Source organism: Cricetulus griseus, chromosome 6 (assembly GCF_003668045.3).
Source record: "Cricetulus griseus strain 17A/GY chromosome 6, alternate assembly CriGri-PICRH-1.0, whole genome shotgun sequence".
Taxonomy (NCBI): Eukaryota; Metazoa; Chordata; class Mammalia; order Rodentia; family Cricetidae; genus Cricetulus; species Cricetulus griseus.
In genome coordinates this window covers 140,805,881-140,825,116 of record NC_048599.1, presented here as the reverse complement: position 1 = coordinate 140,825,116, position 19,236 = coordinate 140,805,881, and the positions used below count along the sequence as shown (strand labels likewise).

At 39.5% G+C, this 19,236-nt stretch overlaps 1 protein-coding gene across 3 annotated transcripts in view; it reads right to left on the bottom strand.

The window, feature by feature from the left end:
* The window catches only part of Setx (senataxin), a 55,510-nt gene that overhangs the window by 26,426 nt on the left and 9,848 nt on the right, over positions 1-19,236 (bottom strand). For all 3 annotated transcript variants that reach the window (XM_027423090.2, XM_027423088.2, XM_027423089.2), the window contains exons 5-11: positions 17,437-17,546; positions 14,955-15,174; positions 14,173-14,292; positions 13,534-13,705; positions 13,324-13,411; positions 8,532-12,608; positions 7,161-7,260 (exon numbers count right to left, since the gene is read on the bottom strand). In XM_027423090.2, coding sequence (XP_027278891.1) covers positions 7,161-7,260; positions 8,532-12,608; positions 13,324-13,411; positions 13,534-13,705; positions 14,173-14,292; positions 14,955-15,174; positions 17,437-17,546 — 4,887 coding nt within the window. The remainder of the gene's footprint in view (positions 1-7,160; positions 7,261-8,531; positions 12,609-13,323; positions 13,412-13,533; positions 13,706-14,172; positions 14,293-14,954; positions 15,175-17,436; positions 17,547-19,236) is intronic.

Here is a 19,236-nt window from a genome sequence, read left to right as displayed (position 1 = left end):
TGTTGTTTTGTTTATTTTGTGGGGTTTTTTTTTGTTATTTTGGGTTTTTTTTGGTTATTTTGCTTTTGTTGTTGTTTTGTGCGCGCGCGCGCGCGTGTGTGTGTGTGTGTGTGTGTGTGTGTGTGTGTGTGTGTGTAACAGCCCTGGCTGTCCTGGAACTTTTGTGTGTGTGTGTGTGTGTGTGGTGTGTAACAGCCCTGGCTGTCCTGGAACTGTGTGTGTGTGTGTGTGTGTGTGTGTGTGTGTGTGTGTGTGTGTGTGTGTGTGTGCTGTCCTTGTGTGTGTGTGTGTGTGTTAACAGCCCTGGCTGTCCTGGAATTACGTGTTGTGTGTGTGTGTGTGTGTGTGTGTGTGTGTGTGTGTGTGTGTGTGTGTGTGTGTGTGTGTGTGTGTGTGTGTGTGTGTGTGTGTGTGTGTGTGTGTGTGTGTGTGTGTGTGTGTGTGTGTGTGTGTGTGTGTGTGTGTGTGTGTGTGTGTGTGTGTGTGTGTGTGTGTGTGTGTGTGTGTGTGTGTGTAACAGCCCTGGCTGTCCTGGAACTTACTCTCAAACTCAGATATCCACCTGCCTTTGCCTAGAGTGTCGGGATTAAAGGTGTGTGCCATCACTGCCCGGCAAGCTCACTTTTCTTTAGGAAAGGACATTGACAAGATTCCACAGACCCTAGCAGATGACCCCACATTCAAGTACAGAAAGGTAGCACCAACTGGGGTCAGTGGGCTTAAAAAAACAAAAATCAGCTGTGTGGTGGTGGTGGGCATGCCTTTAACTCCTCTGAAGAGTCACTTTTTTTTTTTTTTTTTTTTTTTGGTTTTTCGAAACAGCATTTCTCTGTGTAGCCTTGCAGCCTGTCCTGGAACTTGCTCTATAGACCACGATGGCCTCAAACTCTGCCTACCCCTGCCTCCTAAATGCTTGATGGAATTAAAGGAAGTGTGCCACCACTGCCCAGCAACTCATACCCCTTCATGTCACCTGGGAGTGTCCCAGGACACTTGGAGGGGCCTAAGAGGAGAAACAGGGGGACACTCTTGTCCTTCCTGACCTCTCAGCTCACCTTGCTGTGTCAGCATCCCTGGGACCAGCCAGTCTCCTCTGGAGCTGGTGCAGTGCAATGTAAACCAGAATGGCTGCCCCAATCCCTAAGGAATGCTCAAGCCCTGACCTCTGCTAGTTCATCTATAGAATTCCAGGACACCCAGGACCTACACAGAGAAACCCTGTCTAGAAGAGAGAGAGACAGAGACAGACAGAGAGAGAGAGAGAGAGAGAGAGAAAGAGAGAGAGAGAATAAAAATTATAAAAAGGGCCAGGTGGTGCTGGCACACCCCCTTAATCCCAGTGCTTAGGAGGCAGAGGCAGGTGGATCTCTGTTTGAGGCCAGTCTGGTCTACAGAGCAAGTTCCAGGACAGCCAAAGTTACAAAGAGAGTCCCTGACTCAAAAGATAAACGATAGGGCTGGAGAGATAGCTAAAAGGTTAAGAGCACGGACTGTTCTTCCCAAGGTCCTGAGTTCAATTCCCAGCCACATGATGGCTCACAACCATTCATAATGAGATATGGTACCCTCTTCTGACCTGCAGGAATACATGCAGATAGAATACTGTACACATAATAAATAAATAAATAAATAAATAAATAAGTACATCTCTTAAAACATTTAAATAAGCGGGGCATTGGTGGTGCACGCCTTTAATCCCAGCACTCGGGAAGCAGAGGCAGGTGGATCTCTGTGAGTTCCAGGCCAGCCTGGTCTCCAGAGCGAGTGCCAGGATAAGCTTCAAAGCTACACAGAGAAACCCTGTCTTGAAAACCAAAAAAAAAAAAAATTTAATAAACAAACAATAAAATTATAAAAGGGAACTGAATGCAGAGATGACTCAACCGTTACTTAGCTGCTCTTCCAGAGGACCTGGGTTCAATTCCCAGTACCCACATGTCTCACAAAGACATTTAACTCACTTTCAAAAATCCAATTGTAATTGTTTATTATAGGATTCTATAAAATATGAACAACAAAGAAATAAAAATGTTGCAGAATATTTAACTATATAAAGATGTGTTGCACCGGGCGTTGGTGGCACACGCCTTTAATCCTAGCACTCGGGAGGCAGAGGCAGGCGGATCTCTGTGAGTTCGAGGCCAGCCTGGTCTCCAGAGCGAGTTCCAGGACAGGCTCCAAAGCTACACAGCTCCAAAACCCTGTCTTGACAAACCAAAAAAAAAAAAAAAAAGTGTTGCATTTGTTTAATTATATAAAGATGTGTTGCTGTTTTACCTTACCTGCCTAGGACACCTCATTGGTCTAATAAAAATCTGAATGACCAATAGCAAGGGAGGAGGTATAGGTGGTACTTCTGGGCAGGAAGAGTAAGTAGAAGAAAGAATTTAGGTTGGGAGGGGGGGGTAGAAAAGAGACACTAGGGAGACACCAGGGTCCAGCCAGCCAGACACAGAGGAAGCAGGAAAGTAGGACATACAGAATGAAAGAAACGTAAAAAGCCCCAAGGCAAAAGGTAGATGAACAGAAATAAGTTAAATTAAGTTAAAAGAGTTATTAGTACAAGCCTAAGCAAATGATGAGCATTCATAATTAATAATAGTAAGTGCCCGTGTCTTTATTTTGGAGCTAATTGGCAGCCCAAAAAAAAGCCAACTACATAAAAATTCTAAAAGTTACAAAAGAAAGATAGGAAATTGAGGGGGAGATGTAATACAGTGTGTGTATATGGGAAAATGAAGGGAGGGAAGTGAGAGTGGATATGATCAAGATACATTGTATACATGTATAAAATTTTCAAATTTAAATTAAAAAAACATCAACAAAGCCAAAATAGAAACATTGAGAAATAGCTGATACTATTTGCATAAAGTTCATTTTTTTGAAGGGTTTTTTAAAAAATTTTTATTTGCACTGACATTTTTGCCTGCATGTATGTCTGTGTAAGGGTGCCAGACCACAGGCTGCCACAGGGTGCTGGCAACTGAACCCAGGTTCTCTGCAAGAGTAGTCAGTGCTCTTAACCAGAGCCATTTCTCCAGCGCTGCTCACCCCCCCATAAGGTTCATTCTAGTGTTTATTTTATTACTTGAGACAGTCGATAACTATGTAGTCCTGACTCTGAACTCTATTTTTTGGGTTAACTTTTATGTGTACACATGTTTTAACTGCATGATGTATATGCACCACCTGCATGCCTGTCAGATCTCCTAGGACTCCGGGTCATGGATGGTTGTAAGCTACCACATTGGGTACTAGGAATAGATTCTTCAAGAATTATCAAGTGATTTTTAATTGAGTATCTATCTCTCCAGCCCCCTGGACCTGAATGAACTCTTGACCCTCCTGCCTCAGCCTCTCAAGGTGCTGGAATTAAAATAAGTTCCATCAGTCCTGACTTTTTAGTGTCCCCACCTCACTCCTACCCAATACAAGGTTTCTCTGTGTAGCTTTAGAGGCTGTCCTGGAACTCTGTAGACCAGGCTGGTCTCAAACTCAAAGAGATCCACCTGCCTCTGCCTCCCAAGTGCTGGGATTAAAAGCCTACACCACCTACTACACCTGGCCTTTTCTTAACAAGGAAGTTCTCTCATGTGTACCCAATTTCAAAATCACGGCTCAGAAAACTCAGAAACAGATCTAAGTACACAGAGATATTTTAAAGCTACTGATAGCATTCCACACAAGGGAAAAAAGATAGGAAAATAAAGAAAGCATTACAATAAAAAGATTCATCAACTGAGTCAAGCACTAACAAACTGAAGTGAAGCACTAAGGATGGAACAAGTCAATCACAGCTATAAATAAATTTTACATTTTAGTATTGTTATGTTGGTATAAGCATCAAAAGACACAAGGACATATACTGTAGAATTTCATTCATACAACCTTCTAGCAAAGACAAGAAATGACAGAAAGAACACCAGTGATTCACAAAGACAATAGGAAGGTAGGAATAACTGTAAAGAAGCCTAAGTAAATAAATGAATCAGAAAAAAAAAAAAAAAGCCCTTCTCTATAGTGAAGGAGGTATCATCTCAACTCCCAAAAAGCTAACTTTAATATCATACAAGGGGCTATGGAGGTAGCTCAGTCAGTAAAGTGCTTGTCTCACAACATTGCAGACCTGAGTTTGAGCTCTAGAATCCACATAAAAAGGCTGGGCATGATGTGGCTGGAGCAATAGCTTAGTTGTTAGGATGGCTGCTCTTCCATAGGACCTGGATTTAATGCTAACAACTGTCTGTAACTCTAGTCCCAGGGTCCAACAACCTCTTCTGGCTTCCAGAGACATTACATGCAAGTGATACAGACATACATACATACACGCAGAACACCCATACACACAAATTATTAGGGCTGGGCATAGTGGTACATACTTGTAATGTAGTGCTTTTAAGTTGGAGACGGAGATCCCTCTGGCTCAGTAGACAATCTAGCCCAGGACAATCAGAAACCCTATCTCAAAACCTAAGGTGTATAATCTTGTTGAGCTTAACAGCCAAGATTGTTCTCTGGGCACCATAGGCACCACAGGCACATACCCACACACCACTCAAGTAAATATAGTAGCAGCTGCCTATGTCTGCATCTCACCATATTTCCTCCCAAAATAATTTAGGACAGCATTTCTCAGTATTAGCACAAGTGACTTTTTTTTTTTTTTTTTTTGGTTTTTCAGAGCCTGTCCTGGCATTCACTCTGTAGAGATCCGCCTGCTTTTGCCTCCCAAGTGCTTTTAACCACTGAGCCCACATCTCCAACCCCAAATGTCAACCTTTAAAAATTTATTACATTTATTTGTGTGCCAGTGTACACACAATTGGAAGGTGTGGTGAACATCAAAGGAAAACCTGGAGGAGTCTTTTCTCTCCTCCTTCCATGAGCTCAAACTCAAAGACTTGGCAGCAAGGAGGCCTTATCCACTGAGCTATATCCCACCAGTCTTAAACTTGTAATTTTACATATATTGAAAAAAAAAAAAAAAAACCTCACGGATACTCTCCCAACGTAGATACACAGGACAGACTTTGATGATTCCCCCATGGAAAGCCTCACCCTCCCTGAGGAATGGATGTGGAATGGGGGGATTCGATGCGAGGATGGGAGGGAGAGGGAACTGGGATTGATATGTAAAATAAAATTGTTTCTAATTTAAATAAAAATTTATATATAAAAGAAAACCCTCATTATCTCAAAAGTGAATAGAAAACATCAGAAACTGTCAAAAAAAAGTTACAGCATACTCACAAATGTTCCACTGCAAACATTTGCTTTCAGACACTTCAGAGACAGAGCTAATTTAAAGACAGAAGAACCCCCTCCCCCCACACACACAGGATTTCTGTGTGTAGCCCTAGCTTTGTAGACCTGGAACTTGCTTTGTAGACCAGGCTGTCCTCAAACAGAGATCTGCCTGCCTCTGCCTCCTAAGTGCAGGAATTAGAGGTGTGTGCTACTACATGTGGCCAAGACAGAAGACCTTAAAAGCCATTGATGGCATTTCAAACAAGGGAAAAAAGATATTTGTAAATGAATGAAGAGTTAGGTGAATCTCTGTGAGTTTAAAACCAACTTAGTCTATATAATTAGTCCCAGGCCAGCCAGGGCTTACATGGGAAGACCAAGTTTCAACACACACACACACACATACATACATACATACATACATACATACATACATACACACACACACACACACACACACAAAACACTGAAATATTTGGGGTTGTGAAAACTATCATGAACCAGAAATTTCTTCAAATACATGTCAGAAGTATAGCTTAGTGGTAGAAAGCAAAGGCCCTGGGTTCTAATCCCAGAACCACAAAACAAACAAACAAACAAACAAAAAATCAGGGAAGAAAGAGTCACTAGCCAGATTGTGGATTAGTGGAAAACAGTGACTTCACAGGAGATATCAATCAACCAAGGGATCAGAATCAATGATCAACAAAAAAAGCCATCCTTCTGCTCTATTTTTACTAAAAGCACAAAACCTCAAGTCTAAGGTAACATCTGAGAAAAACAAAGAAGGTGTTCTACAAACTAATAGGGCAATATTCTTTAGGCATCAAAGACACACAGTGAAGACAGGCTAAGGAACTAACTATTCTAGAATACTGGAGGCTCAGAAAATAGCGTTAACTACTGCTGTTTGGACTCTGGATCCCAGAACAGAAAACAGACATTAGTGGGACAACCACTTTGATATAACTGAGTCTCATACTCAGTATTATAGCAATACTAATCCCTGGTTTCATCACTTACCATGTATGCAAGATGTTATCATGTAAGGTTTCTGAAAATTGTATGTGGACACTACTCTAAGTTTTATATCCCTCCCTTTAAATTCTATAGTTATATGAAAATAAGTTAGTTCTTCCAACTCAAATATCACCTTATGACACTCTATTAACCCTCCTCCCATGAGAGCCATTTTCTAACAATATCAATAGACTCCTATGTTTGCTCTACTCACAATACACAAGAGTTCAAGAACTACTAAGTCAGTTCTACCATAAATGTACTAGGATCTCAGTGAATTATATTCTATATTTGGTGCAAAAGAAGGCCACTTATTTCTACTATATTTTACTTTATTATTTTACTTTTATTGTTCCTCTTTGCTGACTTAATGGTACAAAAGTCAAGTGTGCTGCATGCAGTAGCACGTACCTTAAATCTCAGCACTCAGGAGGCAGAGGCAAGCAGATCTTTGTGAATCTCAGGCCAGCCTGGTTGACTACCGAGTTCCAGGCTAGTCAGGGTGATATAGCAAGACCTTGTTCTCAAGAAACAAAAACAAAAGTCATGTGTATATGCAATGTTCACTTTTTTTCTCTGTATCATGTTCCTATTTCTCTGTATCATGTATATATGCACTAAAATTATAGAGCTTGTTAAACTGAACTTCTGAGCATTTTTTATCTAAAATGATGTTTTCTGTCTTAATGTCTCATCATAACAAAGCTAAATGAGATGAATTTGCGTGGCTATCTTCATCTGACCAATAGCTGCTGCTAACCTGTCTGTAGTACTGCTGGGGGCCATTAAGTGCTTGTCCACTTGGTTACCTTACCAGTCCCTGGCATCTACCTCTTCATAAGTAGAAATTTCCAATGATCATATCATATATTCCAAGTTGCATATGAACTTACTCATAAACTCCCAGTATTTTTTGTAGTCCGCTGGAAATTTTCGTAAATGCAAATGATAGAAATTCTCTTTATTTGGAGAGTTGAACCATTCCTGTGCCACCTACACAAAGCAAAAAAAAAAAAAAACAAAAAACAAAAAAAACAAACAAAAAAAAAACACCTAAGAAATAAAGAACATGTTGAAAGCTACTACACACAGCAAACTGAGCTACAGGGGAAGTAGAACAGAATCCCAAATGAAAGACTAAAAATCAGTTTGTGTGGTTTAATTAAATTGTTTAAAACTGACCTGTTCAATTCAGTCATTAGCCACATTTGGTTGTACTTGTTAACTGAACTTCTAAAGACTAAAAATACTATTCCTTGGGTGAAATAGCTTTTCATGTTCAGCAGTCACCTGCAGCCCTGATAATTTTCACTGTACAAGTATCAGCTGCTGCTAGATCTTGCTGGTAGCACCTACTCCACAATGAGACTATTTGTCCTACATTTTTCTCAATCTCTGGGAATTTGCACAAGCATTCTTCCTGTCAGTATCTATATGCCACACATACCTGTCTGCCAAAGCCTCAAGTCAAACTCAGAAGTGTATGAGATCTTTGGCAATCCTAAGCCCAAATTTACGAAAGAAACTGCTAGTATAAAAGGCTATTTTACACTTAAAAAAAAAAAAAAAAAAAACAGAATCACCTTCGGGACCTAACAGTCTTATTTTATAGTAAAATTTTTATTCAAGTAGCTAAATTTGCAACTGGTCTTCAATTCCTCAAATATAATTATTCATCAATGACTCCTGGTGCCAAACTGCTTCTGCACAAGGTTAGTGTGACAGCCCCACCCTCACACTATCTATCACTTTTGGCTAGAAACATGTAGCAGGGCCTTTCCTGCCATGTGCTGCTCCAGCCCAGAAATGAGGAAAGAGGCAAACTCAAGAGGCTCTTCCCCACTCCTGGAGAGTAAACATTACAACCTAACCAGGTTAAGGCTCAAATCAGTCATCCTTTCAATTTCCACTAGTAAGTCATATATTCTAAAATTTATCTATAGTCTTTCCATCTCCATAACTACTATCCAAACAAAGCCAACATCATTCTCTCCCCAAGTTGCTGGAACCAACCTGTAACTGGTCTACTGGATCTGTAAGCCTTCCTACCATTTGTTCTCTACTCAACAACCAAGGATGCTGTGTAAGGAATAAACTAGTGCGTATCCTTACTCCCTGGTCTAAATACTGACCAACACAAAGCCCTCCAATACCTTCTCACAGAAATAAGTACAAATTCAAACAGAAGTTTACGGGACTATGTGCTCATGAGCATTTCTCTAATCTTTATCTACAAAAGAGGCAAAGAAATAAAGCATACTTACTGTTTCAAAAGCATTCAATATAATCAAAGGGAGAAAAACATTAAAATACTCTGCACAATCTTGAAATCTGACGGGCACGGGTCTTGAGATAGATTGAGAGAGACTTGGTGGGGCGCCACATTTATCAAAGTTCAAAAACATTTGGTATTTCCATTTTAAGACCTCTTTAATGAAGGTGTCAAAGATAGACTGTGATGGCAAGAGAATGTTCACTGCAGAGGAAGCTGACACAGGCTTGCTGTCACTAAGTGTAAGCTTATAACTCCGTTTACTGGAACTGCTTGGAGTCTGAAAATTAAAAATATTGCATAAACTTTTCACCTCAGCCACTGGCTTCTGAGACACTATGGAAGAGGGTGGTGTCACCTTCAAATTAGGCTGTGCCCCACTTGACTTATTTTTTAGTGCTGACTGAAGTATGGTACTTTCCAAAGACTTGGAAAAATTGGCTGTTCGTGAAGCACTGCTTGAGCTAAATATCTTGGTAGTAGTAGGTCTCAATGGCCTGGCTACAGAAAGAGGTAAGCCGGGTTTACGAAACACGTCATCATCTGCTGCTTTAGCTTCGGAGTGTCTTGGGCAGTATTCACCCTGGTTTTTTGTAGTTTCAACACAGTCTTTATACTTACACTTTGTGACACTCAAAGACTCCACCAGCTGAGGCTGATTTACAGAATCATCTCTCTGAATAGCATCTTTATGAGTCACTACAATCAGTTTATTATTTTCCATCTGTGAGCACAGATCCATATCTTGAGGATCATGCTGTGTTAAGAATAAATTATCATCATCTGTATCACTACTGGATTCTGGTTCTGCAGCTTTCACAGCTGCCACCTCCCCAAATGGCAGTGTGGGAGCGTCTTCACCCACAGGATCCTCTGAAGCAAATATCACATCTGTTGGCACTCCTCCACTTAACACTCTAGACTCACACTGGTTCACAAGAGAAGCTATATCAGTCACCCGAGGATCGGAAATGGCTTTCGCCACTTCTAGTTTGGAAGGCATGCATTTTGCTAATTGCTTTTCATTACTGTTGGCAGGTGGCTCACTTCCTCTATTATCTGGCCCATCAGAGTCTGGCACAGGTACGTCAGAACCCTGTACTGTGCGTGGCACTGTTCTAGCAGTATCAGTATTTTTGTAATCAAGGTCTCGTTTTTGATGAGATCTGGATCTCATGAGCCTTTGAAACTGAAGATCCTGACTTGTCAGCAGCTTCTTATTATTTTTGATGGAAAGAGTTGGAGGAGGAATTAATTTCGTCTTTTTGGGGGCGTCGACTACTCCAACAGTCTTACCATGGTCACGTAACTGGACTATACACTCCAGAGACCTCTGGGACAACTCAAATGCCTTCCGAGGAGCTTTTTTCAGACCAAGTTTTTCAACCGTTGAAGTTGGCTCTGGACACTGACGAAATTTCTTTGGAGGCACAATAGCAGGAGATGTTCTACAACTGATGTAACATGAACTCTTATTCTGTCCTCTCTTGGTGTCTGAATGAGTTTTCTTAATAGCCTTAGAAGCTGGTACTTTCCTAACAGGTTTTGGGTGAGTACGAGGCTTTGTAGACTTCATTGGTGAAAGTGTAGAATCTCTCTCAACTCTTGAACTGGAAGCTGATGTCCCTGTGTCTATTCCAGCAAGATCTCTGTCATCAGCCAATTGCTCAGGTCTGACAGAAGATGAAGGCCTTTGGGGATCTTCAACTGTAACTCTGTCACATCTTTTTCTCTTATGTTGTTTTCCTCCAGTTTTACAAAATTCCTCAGCAGAAACACTACTGTGTGGTTCTGCATGCTCTTCAACATCCTCTGCTTCATTTCTAGCAATCTCTTCAGACACAGAGTCTGCACCACAACCCAAATTATTGTTTGTACTATCAGCTACATGAGTTACACAGCTTTTTCCTTCCTCTTGAAGGAAGTTCTTGCTGTCTACTTTATGATCTTGCCAAACTGAATACACTTCAGAAGAACTTTCAAACTCAAAAACCTGAGATTCGGAGTCCTCAAATTCTACAGAGAACTTTGTTTCTTCTTCCTTTATAAGTTTCTTTTCCACACCAGTATTAACTACCAAACCATGCTGCTCTGGACATTCTTTCTCTGTGCACACTTTGTCCTTTTGGGTGTGTTTCTCAATACCATGACTTCTTTCATCATCATCTTCGTCAGAATCTGAAATAACAATAATCTGCCCGTGGCAGGTGTCAGCACTGTTTTGGTTAGCTGTCAAACATCTATCATCTTTTCTTTGTAGCTGCGATGGACTTTTACTTGTACCTGTTGGAAACTGAATAACAGTAGTTTGAGCTACTGAAGTTATGTTACAGAGGTCCGTTTGAGAACCTGTTACCAAAGGCTTGCTACTGCCATGAGGCACCTGTCCTTTTACCAAGTTAGAAATCAGCACTGTACTCTTTCTTATTTCCTTATCTCTTGATTCAACTACAACCTTCACGGGATCCTCACATGAAGTTTTCTTTACCAATGTATTGGTAACTTCTGTAAATGATAGCAAATCATCAGTTGCATGGTGTTCCTGGATCTGACACTTGCTTTTATCAGAATTGTATGACTCCTCACTTTTTAACTGTTTCTTTGAACTGTTTTCAGAATTTTGCTCTTCATGTTCATCATCCAGAACAGGGTCTGAAGACACATCATGTGTGACAGCATCTTCCTTTAGAACTTCTCTATCTTTTTCTGAACAGTTCTCAAGGTCAGACATAGCTGTGTTTTCCTCTAGAATGACAGTGTTATTGATCAAAGTACTTTTCCTATGTTGCTTCTTTATGACATGTGATAACTTTGCACAAATTTCATCTTTCTGTGCTTTAGACTTTGGTTTTGAGTTTTTACCAACAGTGTCATCCTTTAATGAGACATCTTCATTTGACGTAGATACTTTTTCCAGAGAGTCAGTGCTAGAATCAGTCAATGAACGTGTTGATATTATTACTCCTCTATCATATCCCCATTCTGAGCCATTTCTTATAGTATTATTTTGTGGTGTAAATGAAGAATTTTCTGTTACCGACTTCTCTGTACTTATCTGAACTTGCTCTTGAGCACTTCCAGAAAATAGGGCCTCACTCTTCTGCTTCAAGCATAATTCAGCTGGAAGAGGCTCCTCTTCTTCATTCAAACCAATGTAATGCTGCTTAATGCCCTCCTCTTCTGTATTATTTGCTTTCATCAATACTTGATTGCTGTCAGCTTTCAACGGTTCTTTAGAACATGTGGGGCTAAAATTTTCCAGGCAATACATGTCTTTTTTAGGCTTCCTGTCTATTTGTTCACTTTCTTCTTTAAAAGATGGAGGAGTTTTACATGTAGAAGTCAGATCCCCAAAAGTGCTATATTGGGGCATTTTGAATTTTATGTTTCTAATTATTTGTTTCAAGCACATTTGTAACTCATGGGTTTCTTGAGCAGTCAACTGCCAACCCAGAGATAAATTTCCTCTAAGGAATAAGTTAAGTTTATCCCAAAACCGCTTACAAAGTGTTTGCTGGCCAAGCTGATAACCTTCTTTCAGGAGACCCCTAATCAACTGAACACAAGCAAGCTGGACAGAGTTAGAGGGCACAGAATGCAATGCCAATGATGATATTATTGCTGCTCCCTTTGGGATACTTCCAGATGACTTCTCAGAACTCCGTGCAAATGCAGTAGTAGGAAGCTTGGCACACTTCACAACAGCTTCTACCCATTGCTGAGAACTCACCCATAGCAGATGCAAACATTTTTTGTTTCTATGCAGTTCAATCACAGATACTAAAATCAAAATAAAAAATTCAGTGACTTTGTCACACACAGCATCTGTCTGGTTGAGGACATCTTTGACTTCAGAGTATAGATGATGAATAACTTCAACAATGTAAGCCACACCCAAATCCTTAAGATCCATGAGTGACTGAACAAAAGGTATGAACCACAGAAAGGTACTGTTATGAACACGCATATCTTGACCAATATCTGACTGAAGTACATTGGCTAATGTTTCCATTTCTTCATACATGTTAGGACAATAATCTGGACAAATGGCTGATCTCCACCCTGAATCCTAAAATGAAAAAATAATCATCATTCAGATAAGCAAGTTTTATGGTAATTACCAAGACTCAAACTGTAGAAAAGGAATTAGCTCTGCAGCTTTACTCTTCTGATCTACTATGTATGTAACTTGAATTATAAAACTGTTTCAAGGGGCTGGAGAGATGGCTCAGAGGTTAAGAGTACCGGCTGCTTTTCCAGAGGTCCTGAGTTCAATTCCCAGCAACCACATGGTGGCTCACAACCATCCGTTATGAGATCTGGTGCCCTCTTCTGGTGTGCAGATATACATGGAAGCAGAATGTTATATACAAAATAAATAAATAAAATCTTTAAAATAAAAAAAGCCTATCCTTAAGAGAACTGAGTTTTTCCAGTTACTTCATGTATGTGGATATCTCCTCTTTCTGAGCTTCTACACCACTTTCAACACTGTGTTTAATGTATTCTTAAAAAACTGTTTCAAGAAAATGCAAATTCATACCTTCACATACTTCAGCCCTCCCACATCATCTGGCTTGATTACTACTACTACTTCTACCAAAGTATTTCACTGTGGCTAAAGTACATGTTCCCCATGTGAAATGTATCAGTCCCACCAGAGAGCCTTCATGGAATAGTGGATTCACACTAGCTACACATCACAGAGTAAGCACTCAGTCACTAACAAAACACTTTCTACTTAAAAGTTGAAGTGTCACTTCAACTTTTAAAATGTTATATACCTTTTTAGTCTTTTCAGGATTATAGTTATAGACAATCTGGCTGCACGTCACCATATCATCAAAATGTGGCTCCGGTTCTAATTTGGTCCTTAAATATTAAGAATAAATAGATATTACTGAAATGAAGGATTGCAGGAAAAAGAGGAAAAAAGATCTCCTTGGTATATCAATGTACAATGTGTTATTTTTACATTCTGACATTTAACCAACCTTATAGAGCTGTTCCGTATATTTTGGATCTCTCTATTGTAGCTCACATTGTTAATGATGGTTTGAAATGCTTCAATAGGGTCAATAAGTTGACCCCACACCTTAGATCCAAGGCGATCTAGAATCACCATGAAACAGTGTAATGCTGGCCAGAAAGGATCCATGCTTTCATCTAAAATAAAATGCAGCATTTCTAAATTACAAAACAATAAGGAAAACATTCTAAAATATATTGAGAATTAAATATTCTTAGACAAAACTGAAAGCAAAATAGCAATTAAAGTGATGTCTGAGTTTTTCACAACAGGGCTTCTCTGTATAGTTCTGGCTGTTCTGGAACATCCTTCGTAGACCAGGCTGGCCTGTAACTCATAGGGACACACCTGCTAATTTTTAAATGTCCTAACATTAAAATCTCTTTGCAAAAATAATTAATGGGAAACAAATAGCATAATCTAGCAGGAAAACGTATGCCATTAGAAATCACGATTTTCTTCTAGAATCTCAATATAATCTAGATATAAACAGATGAGTTTGTATTACCAGTCAACTTTCTAGAAGCCAAATGGAAATTTTTATAGATCTGACATGCTTCGTCTGTACTGACATATTCAGCATTTAGCAAGTAAAGTATATTACCATCTGATTGCCTCTCCATGGTATGAAGGATTGATTGCATAAAATCGTTTTGTTTGTCTGAGCCCAACAACAGTGAATCCATGGCTTGCTCCTCAAGAATAGTCAGCAACATGCAAATACCTGTAAGATTATTTCAGTTTACTAAACCAACGAAATAACACTATGCTAATTTTTTCTAAGCAGGCAGAAAGAAAGCAAGGCAGAAAGTCAAAGCAGAACAGAATCCAGCTCCCATCCGCCTGCCCTGCTTCATGCATCACTCCTCAACAATAGAGCTGAACACCTTTTCTAGTGTAAAATAGGTAGGTGGTGCTAGGCAGGGAAGAAGGTGTTTTCTAAGATTACTACCACACAACTTGTAATTCACTAAATCTAAGATGCCACAAACATTCACATGTGCTGTGTACAGGTCATATAACAATAAAAAGAAAACTGCTACAACTACAACATGTAACTTTAAAGGACTCAATTAATGAAATAGTGACTTACAAACAATGCTCACTTCTCTCACCACCTGAAAACATTTACACCATAAAAAAGGAGGTAGTCACCATGACACTGACATTTCTACTTGAAAAGATTCACTTGCCAGGGCCTGCAAATGTACCTGTTTGGAAGGCATCTAGAATAAATAATGTTTAATAACATATAAAATAGTTAAGCTAATTTAGCAAGGGAACAAGTATTGGGAACCATGACATCTTGTAATAAGGAAATTGCTCAGAGATTGCTCTGTGCTCAGAACACTAGGGAAAACAAATCCGTGTAGGAATAATACTCACCTAGCCAGTAGTTTTTGTAGTTGGTAGTATCATACATGTGTGCAGGTAGAAGGATCAGTTTGCCTTTTTCAAGCACAGAAGATGTGTAAATGTCTGGACTTTCCAAAAGCCCCAACTCAATGACTTTAAAAAGGCAAGTTAAAACTTCCTGTAAGTCGTAATAGTCATCTCTGTCCACTTTCCCTAGGTTTCTTGCAGTCAGAATAGCCCATCGCCGAATCTAAATAATTGTATTATAAGTAACATTGTATATTCATTAATTCATTCAATGAACAATGATCTACACTGAGAAATATAAGATATAATAGATTTTGGAAGACATCAAAAGATTACTACTGCAATATATGGACCTTCTTTGATCATGATGCAAATAATCATTTATGAAACAATTATTTTCATTCATTTAAACACTAGCAAGAATCTGTCCTGTGTATCTATTTTTTATTTATGTTAAGTATTTAGTAATTCTTTTTCCATCCATCCCATTAATCTTGTATGTTCCCTTGTTTTATTCTAGGTATGTCTATTAGAAGCAATCTACTTAAACTTTTGTAAGCCAATTTTTTTTGGGGGGGGGAGAATTCATTCAACACAAGGCTTCTCTGTGTAGCTTTGGCTGTACTGGAGCTCACTCTGTAGATGGATAGCCTAGAACTCACAGAGATCTGCCTGCCTCTGCCTCCTGAATGCTGGAATTAAAGGTGTGTGCCACTATGCCCAGCAAGTATGCTTTTTCTTTGCTGGAGATTTAAAAACAAAACATCTTTTCTTGCCATATTTTGGAAGAACAGACTTTCTCAGTGTTTGCTTTAAGAGTGACTCCATTAGCCGGGTGATGGCAGCACAAGTCTTTAATCCGAGTATTCAGGAAACAGAGGCAGGCAGGCAGATCTCTGTGAGTTCAAAACCAGCCTGGTCTACAGAGTGACAGCCAAGGTTATAGAGAGAAACCCTGTCTCAAAAAACCAAAAAGTGACTCCATTAGAAACCCTGTCTCAAGAGTGGGAAAAAGTGACTCCAATTCTAACCGCCAGTGTGCATGGAAATGTGTATGTGTATAGGCTACCACACTTCATAGTAGGCTATGTCCCATTTCCTTGCTTAGGGGTAATCTCTGTATCTGTTCTTGTTTACTCTCTGAATTTTGTGTCTTTCTTCATCTCTAGCACCTACAAACTTTTCTTGTTCCTGCCTATTCCCTATAATTTCCCCCTTCAATCTCACTTATTAGCAAAATTAGTATTTCAAATGACATTTCCATGTTTTTCAGCAACCAAGTGAGAAAAGCAAGAATCTCATTAGTTCAGTTTAACACTGCTGGTTAATTTGTCAACTTGACACAAACCTAGATATATCTGGAAAAAGGGACTCTTAATTTAAAAAATGTCTCCAAAGGCTGGCCTATAGGTAAATCTATAGGGTACTGTCTTAATGATTGACATGGGAGGACTCAGCCCACTAAGAATGGTGTCTCTTAGCGGGGTGTTGGTGGCGCACGCCTTTAATCCCAGCACTCGGGAGGCAGAGGCAGGTGGATCTCTGTGAGTTCGAGGCCAGCCTGGTCTCCAGAGCGAGTGCCAGGATAGGCTCCAAAGCTACACAGAGAAACCCTGTCTCGAAAAACCAAAAAAAAAAAAAAAAAAAAAAAAAAAGAATGGTGTCTCTTATTCCCTGGGCAGATAGATGGTCCTGGATTGTACAAGAAAATAGGCTGAGCAAGCCAGTAAGCAACATTCCTTCATGGTATCTGCTTCAGTTCCTACCTCCAGGTTCCTGTCTTGAGTTCCTGCCCGGATTCCCTTTGATGAACTATAATATGGCAGTGTATGATGAAATAATAAACTCTTTCCTTCCAAAGTTGCTTTTGGCCAGTATTTTATCATAGCACCAGAAACCCTGATATGATATGATAGAAAAGTTGGGGGGAGGGGGTGGAAATCAAGCTACTTCCCTTGTCTTTTTTTTTTCCTGGTTTTTCAAGATAGAGTTTCTCTGTATAACAACCCTAGGGGCTGTCCTGGAACTTGCTCTGTAGACCAGACTGGCCTCAAACTCAGAGTTTGCCTACCTCTGCCTCCCAAGTGCTGGGATTAAAGGCGTGAGCCAACACCACTTGGCCCCTTCTTGTCTTTTAAACTCAAATATCACCCATCAGCCAGTGTTCCCCTGTCCTATTAAATTCACAATACTCCCACCATTTAACATTCTACTTAAATGCAGTAGCTTAAGAGTGAAAAATTTTAACCAATATATTAAACAAAATACACACTAAAGCTATATATTAAAACTACCTAATCAGGCTGGAAAGCTGGCTCAGTGGTTATGAGTACTGGCTCACAACCATCTTTAATGAGATCTAGTGCCCTTTTCTAGCCTGTAGACATATGTGCAGACAGAAGAACACTGTACATAAAAAAAAAAAAAACTACCTAATACATACAATGTAATGTCAATACTAGCATTGCCTACTACTCATACTTACCATTTCATTGGGATGAACCAAAAACAAATAGATCCCTGGATACTTGTCAAAAACCTGAAAGGAGCAATTGGCTTGTTCCATTCGACAAAGTGCTTCCACACACAGTTCATCTAAATAGGAAAAAAAAAAACACAGTAAAGAATTTAAATTGCACCACTGCTCAAGAGGCCCTAAAAACTGGCTCCTTGGTTATTTTGTAAATAAAAGTTACTCATTTTTTGAAACTAAGGCATTAAAAATGCTGATGGTGGGGCTGTAGAGATGGCTCAGTGGTTAAGGACATTGGTTCTCTACCAGAGGTCCCGGGTTCAGTTTTCAGAAACGACATAATAGCTCACAACCACCTATAAAGAGATCTGGTGCCCTATTCTGGCATGCAGGCATATATGCAGACAGAGCACTCATATATATGTATGTATATATATGTATGTATATGTATAGTAAATCTTTAAAAAAAAAAAAAAAAACCACACTGATGGTGTGATTGTTGGAACAGTATTTGCCTACTGGTAAGACTTTTTTTTTTGAGGTACCAGAAATCAAACCCAGTTCCTGAAGTATGCCAGGTAAACATACTAAATTATATTCCAGTTCTGATGACTGTTCATTGTGATCATGTATGGAATATTCCTCTTATTTTAAATTTATTAAAACATGAGGCTGAAGAGATGGTTCAGGGATTAAAAGCATTGGGAGTTCTTACAGAAAACCCAGATGACCCAGGTTCAATTCCCAGCACCCACATAGCAGCTAACAACTGTAATTCTAGTTGTAGGGGATCCGACACCCTCACACAGACATACATGCAAACAAACACCAAAGCACATAAAATAAAATTTACTAGAACATATTTATATTTTGTGTAATTATCTCCAAAGAATATCTTAGAAGTATGGTTATAGGACTAGTGTCTTGCATTTGATGTTTGGTTCACCTAGACTGGAGTAAGAAACCTTCTCTTGCTGATGACTAATCATCTCAATTTTATTTATCAATTAACTTCCTCTATTAGTTTTAAGTCAATTTTAATTTGTCAAACTTCAAAAAATAGTATGCTAGTGATAGTAGTTAGCTTTGGAGGGGGAATTATGACTGAGTCAGCTTACAGGAAACTCCTGAAATACTGGTAATGCACAAAAGTATGAATAATCACTGGGCAGTGGTGGTTCACGCCTTTAATTCCACCACTTAGGGAGTCAGAGGCAGGGGGATCTCTAATCTACAACAGCTAGATTCAGGACAGCCTCCAAAGCCACAGAGAAACCCTGTCTTGAAACACCAAAAAAAAAAAAAAAAAAAAAAAAAAAAGGAAAAATAATCTTCATTTTTATGTACTTCTATGGATTTTTAAATTTTTTAAAAGTACTTTTATGTGTGGGACGGGTGAAATGGCTCAGCAGTTAAGATCACTGGCTGCTCTTTCAGATCACTGGCTGCTCTTTCAGAAGACCCAGGTTTAATTCCCAGCATACACATGGCAGCACACACCTGTCTTTAACTCCCTCACACAAAACATACATGTAGGCAAAATAACAATGTACATAAAATTTTAAAAATTACAAAAAACTGGCCAGGCGTTGGTGGCACACACCTTTAATTCCAGCGAATTAAAGAGGCAGAGGCAGGCGATCTCTGTGAGTTCGAGGCCAGCCTGGTCTCCAAAGCGAGTGCCAGGATAGGCTCCAAAGCAATACAGAGAAAACCTCTCTCAAAAAAACAAAAAATAATAATAAATAAATAAATAAAACTTTATGAATATTTTACCTGTATGCATATTTGTACACCACATGCCTGCCTTGT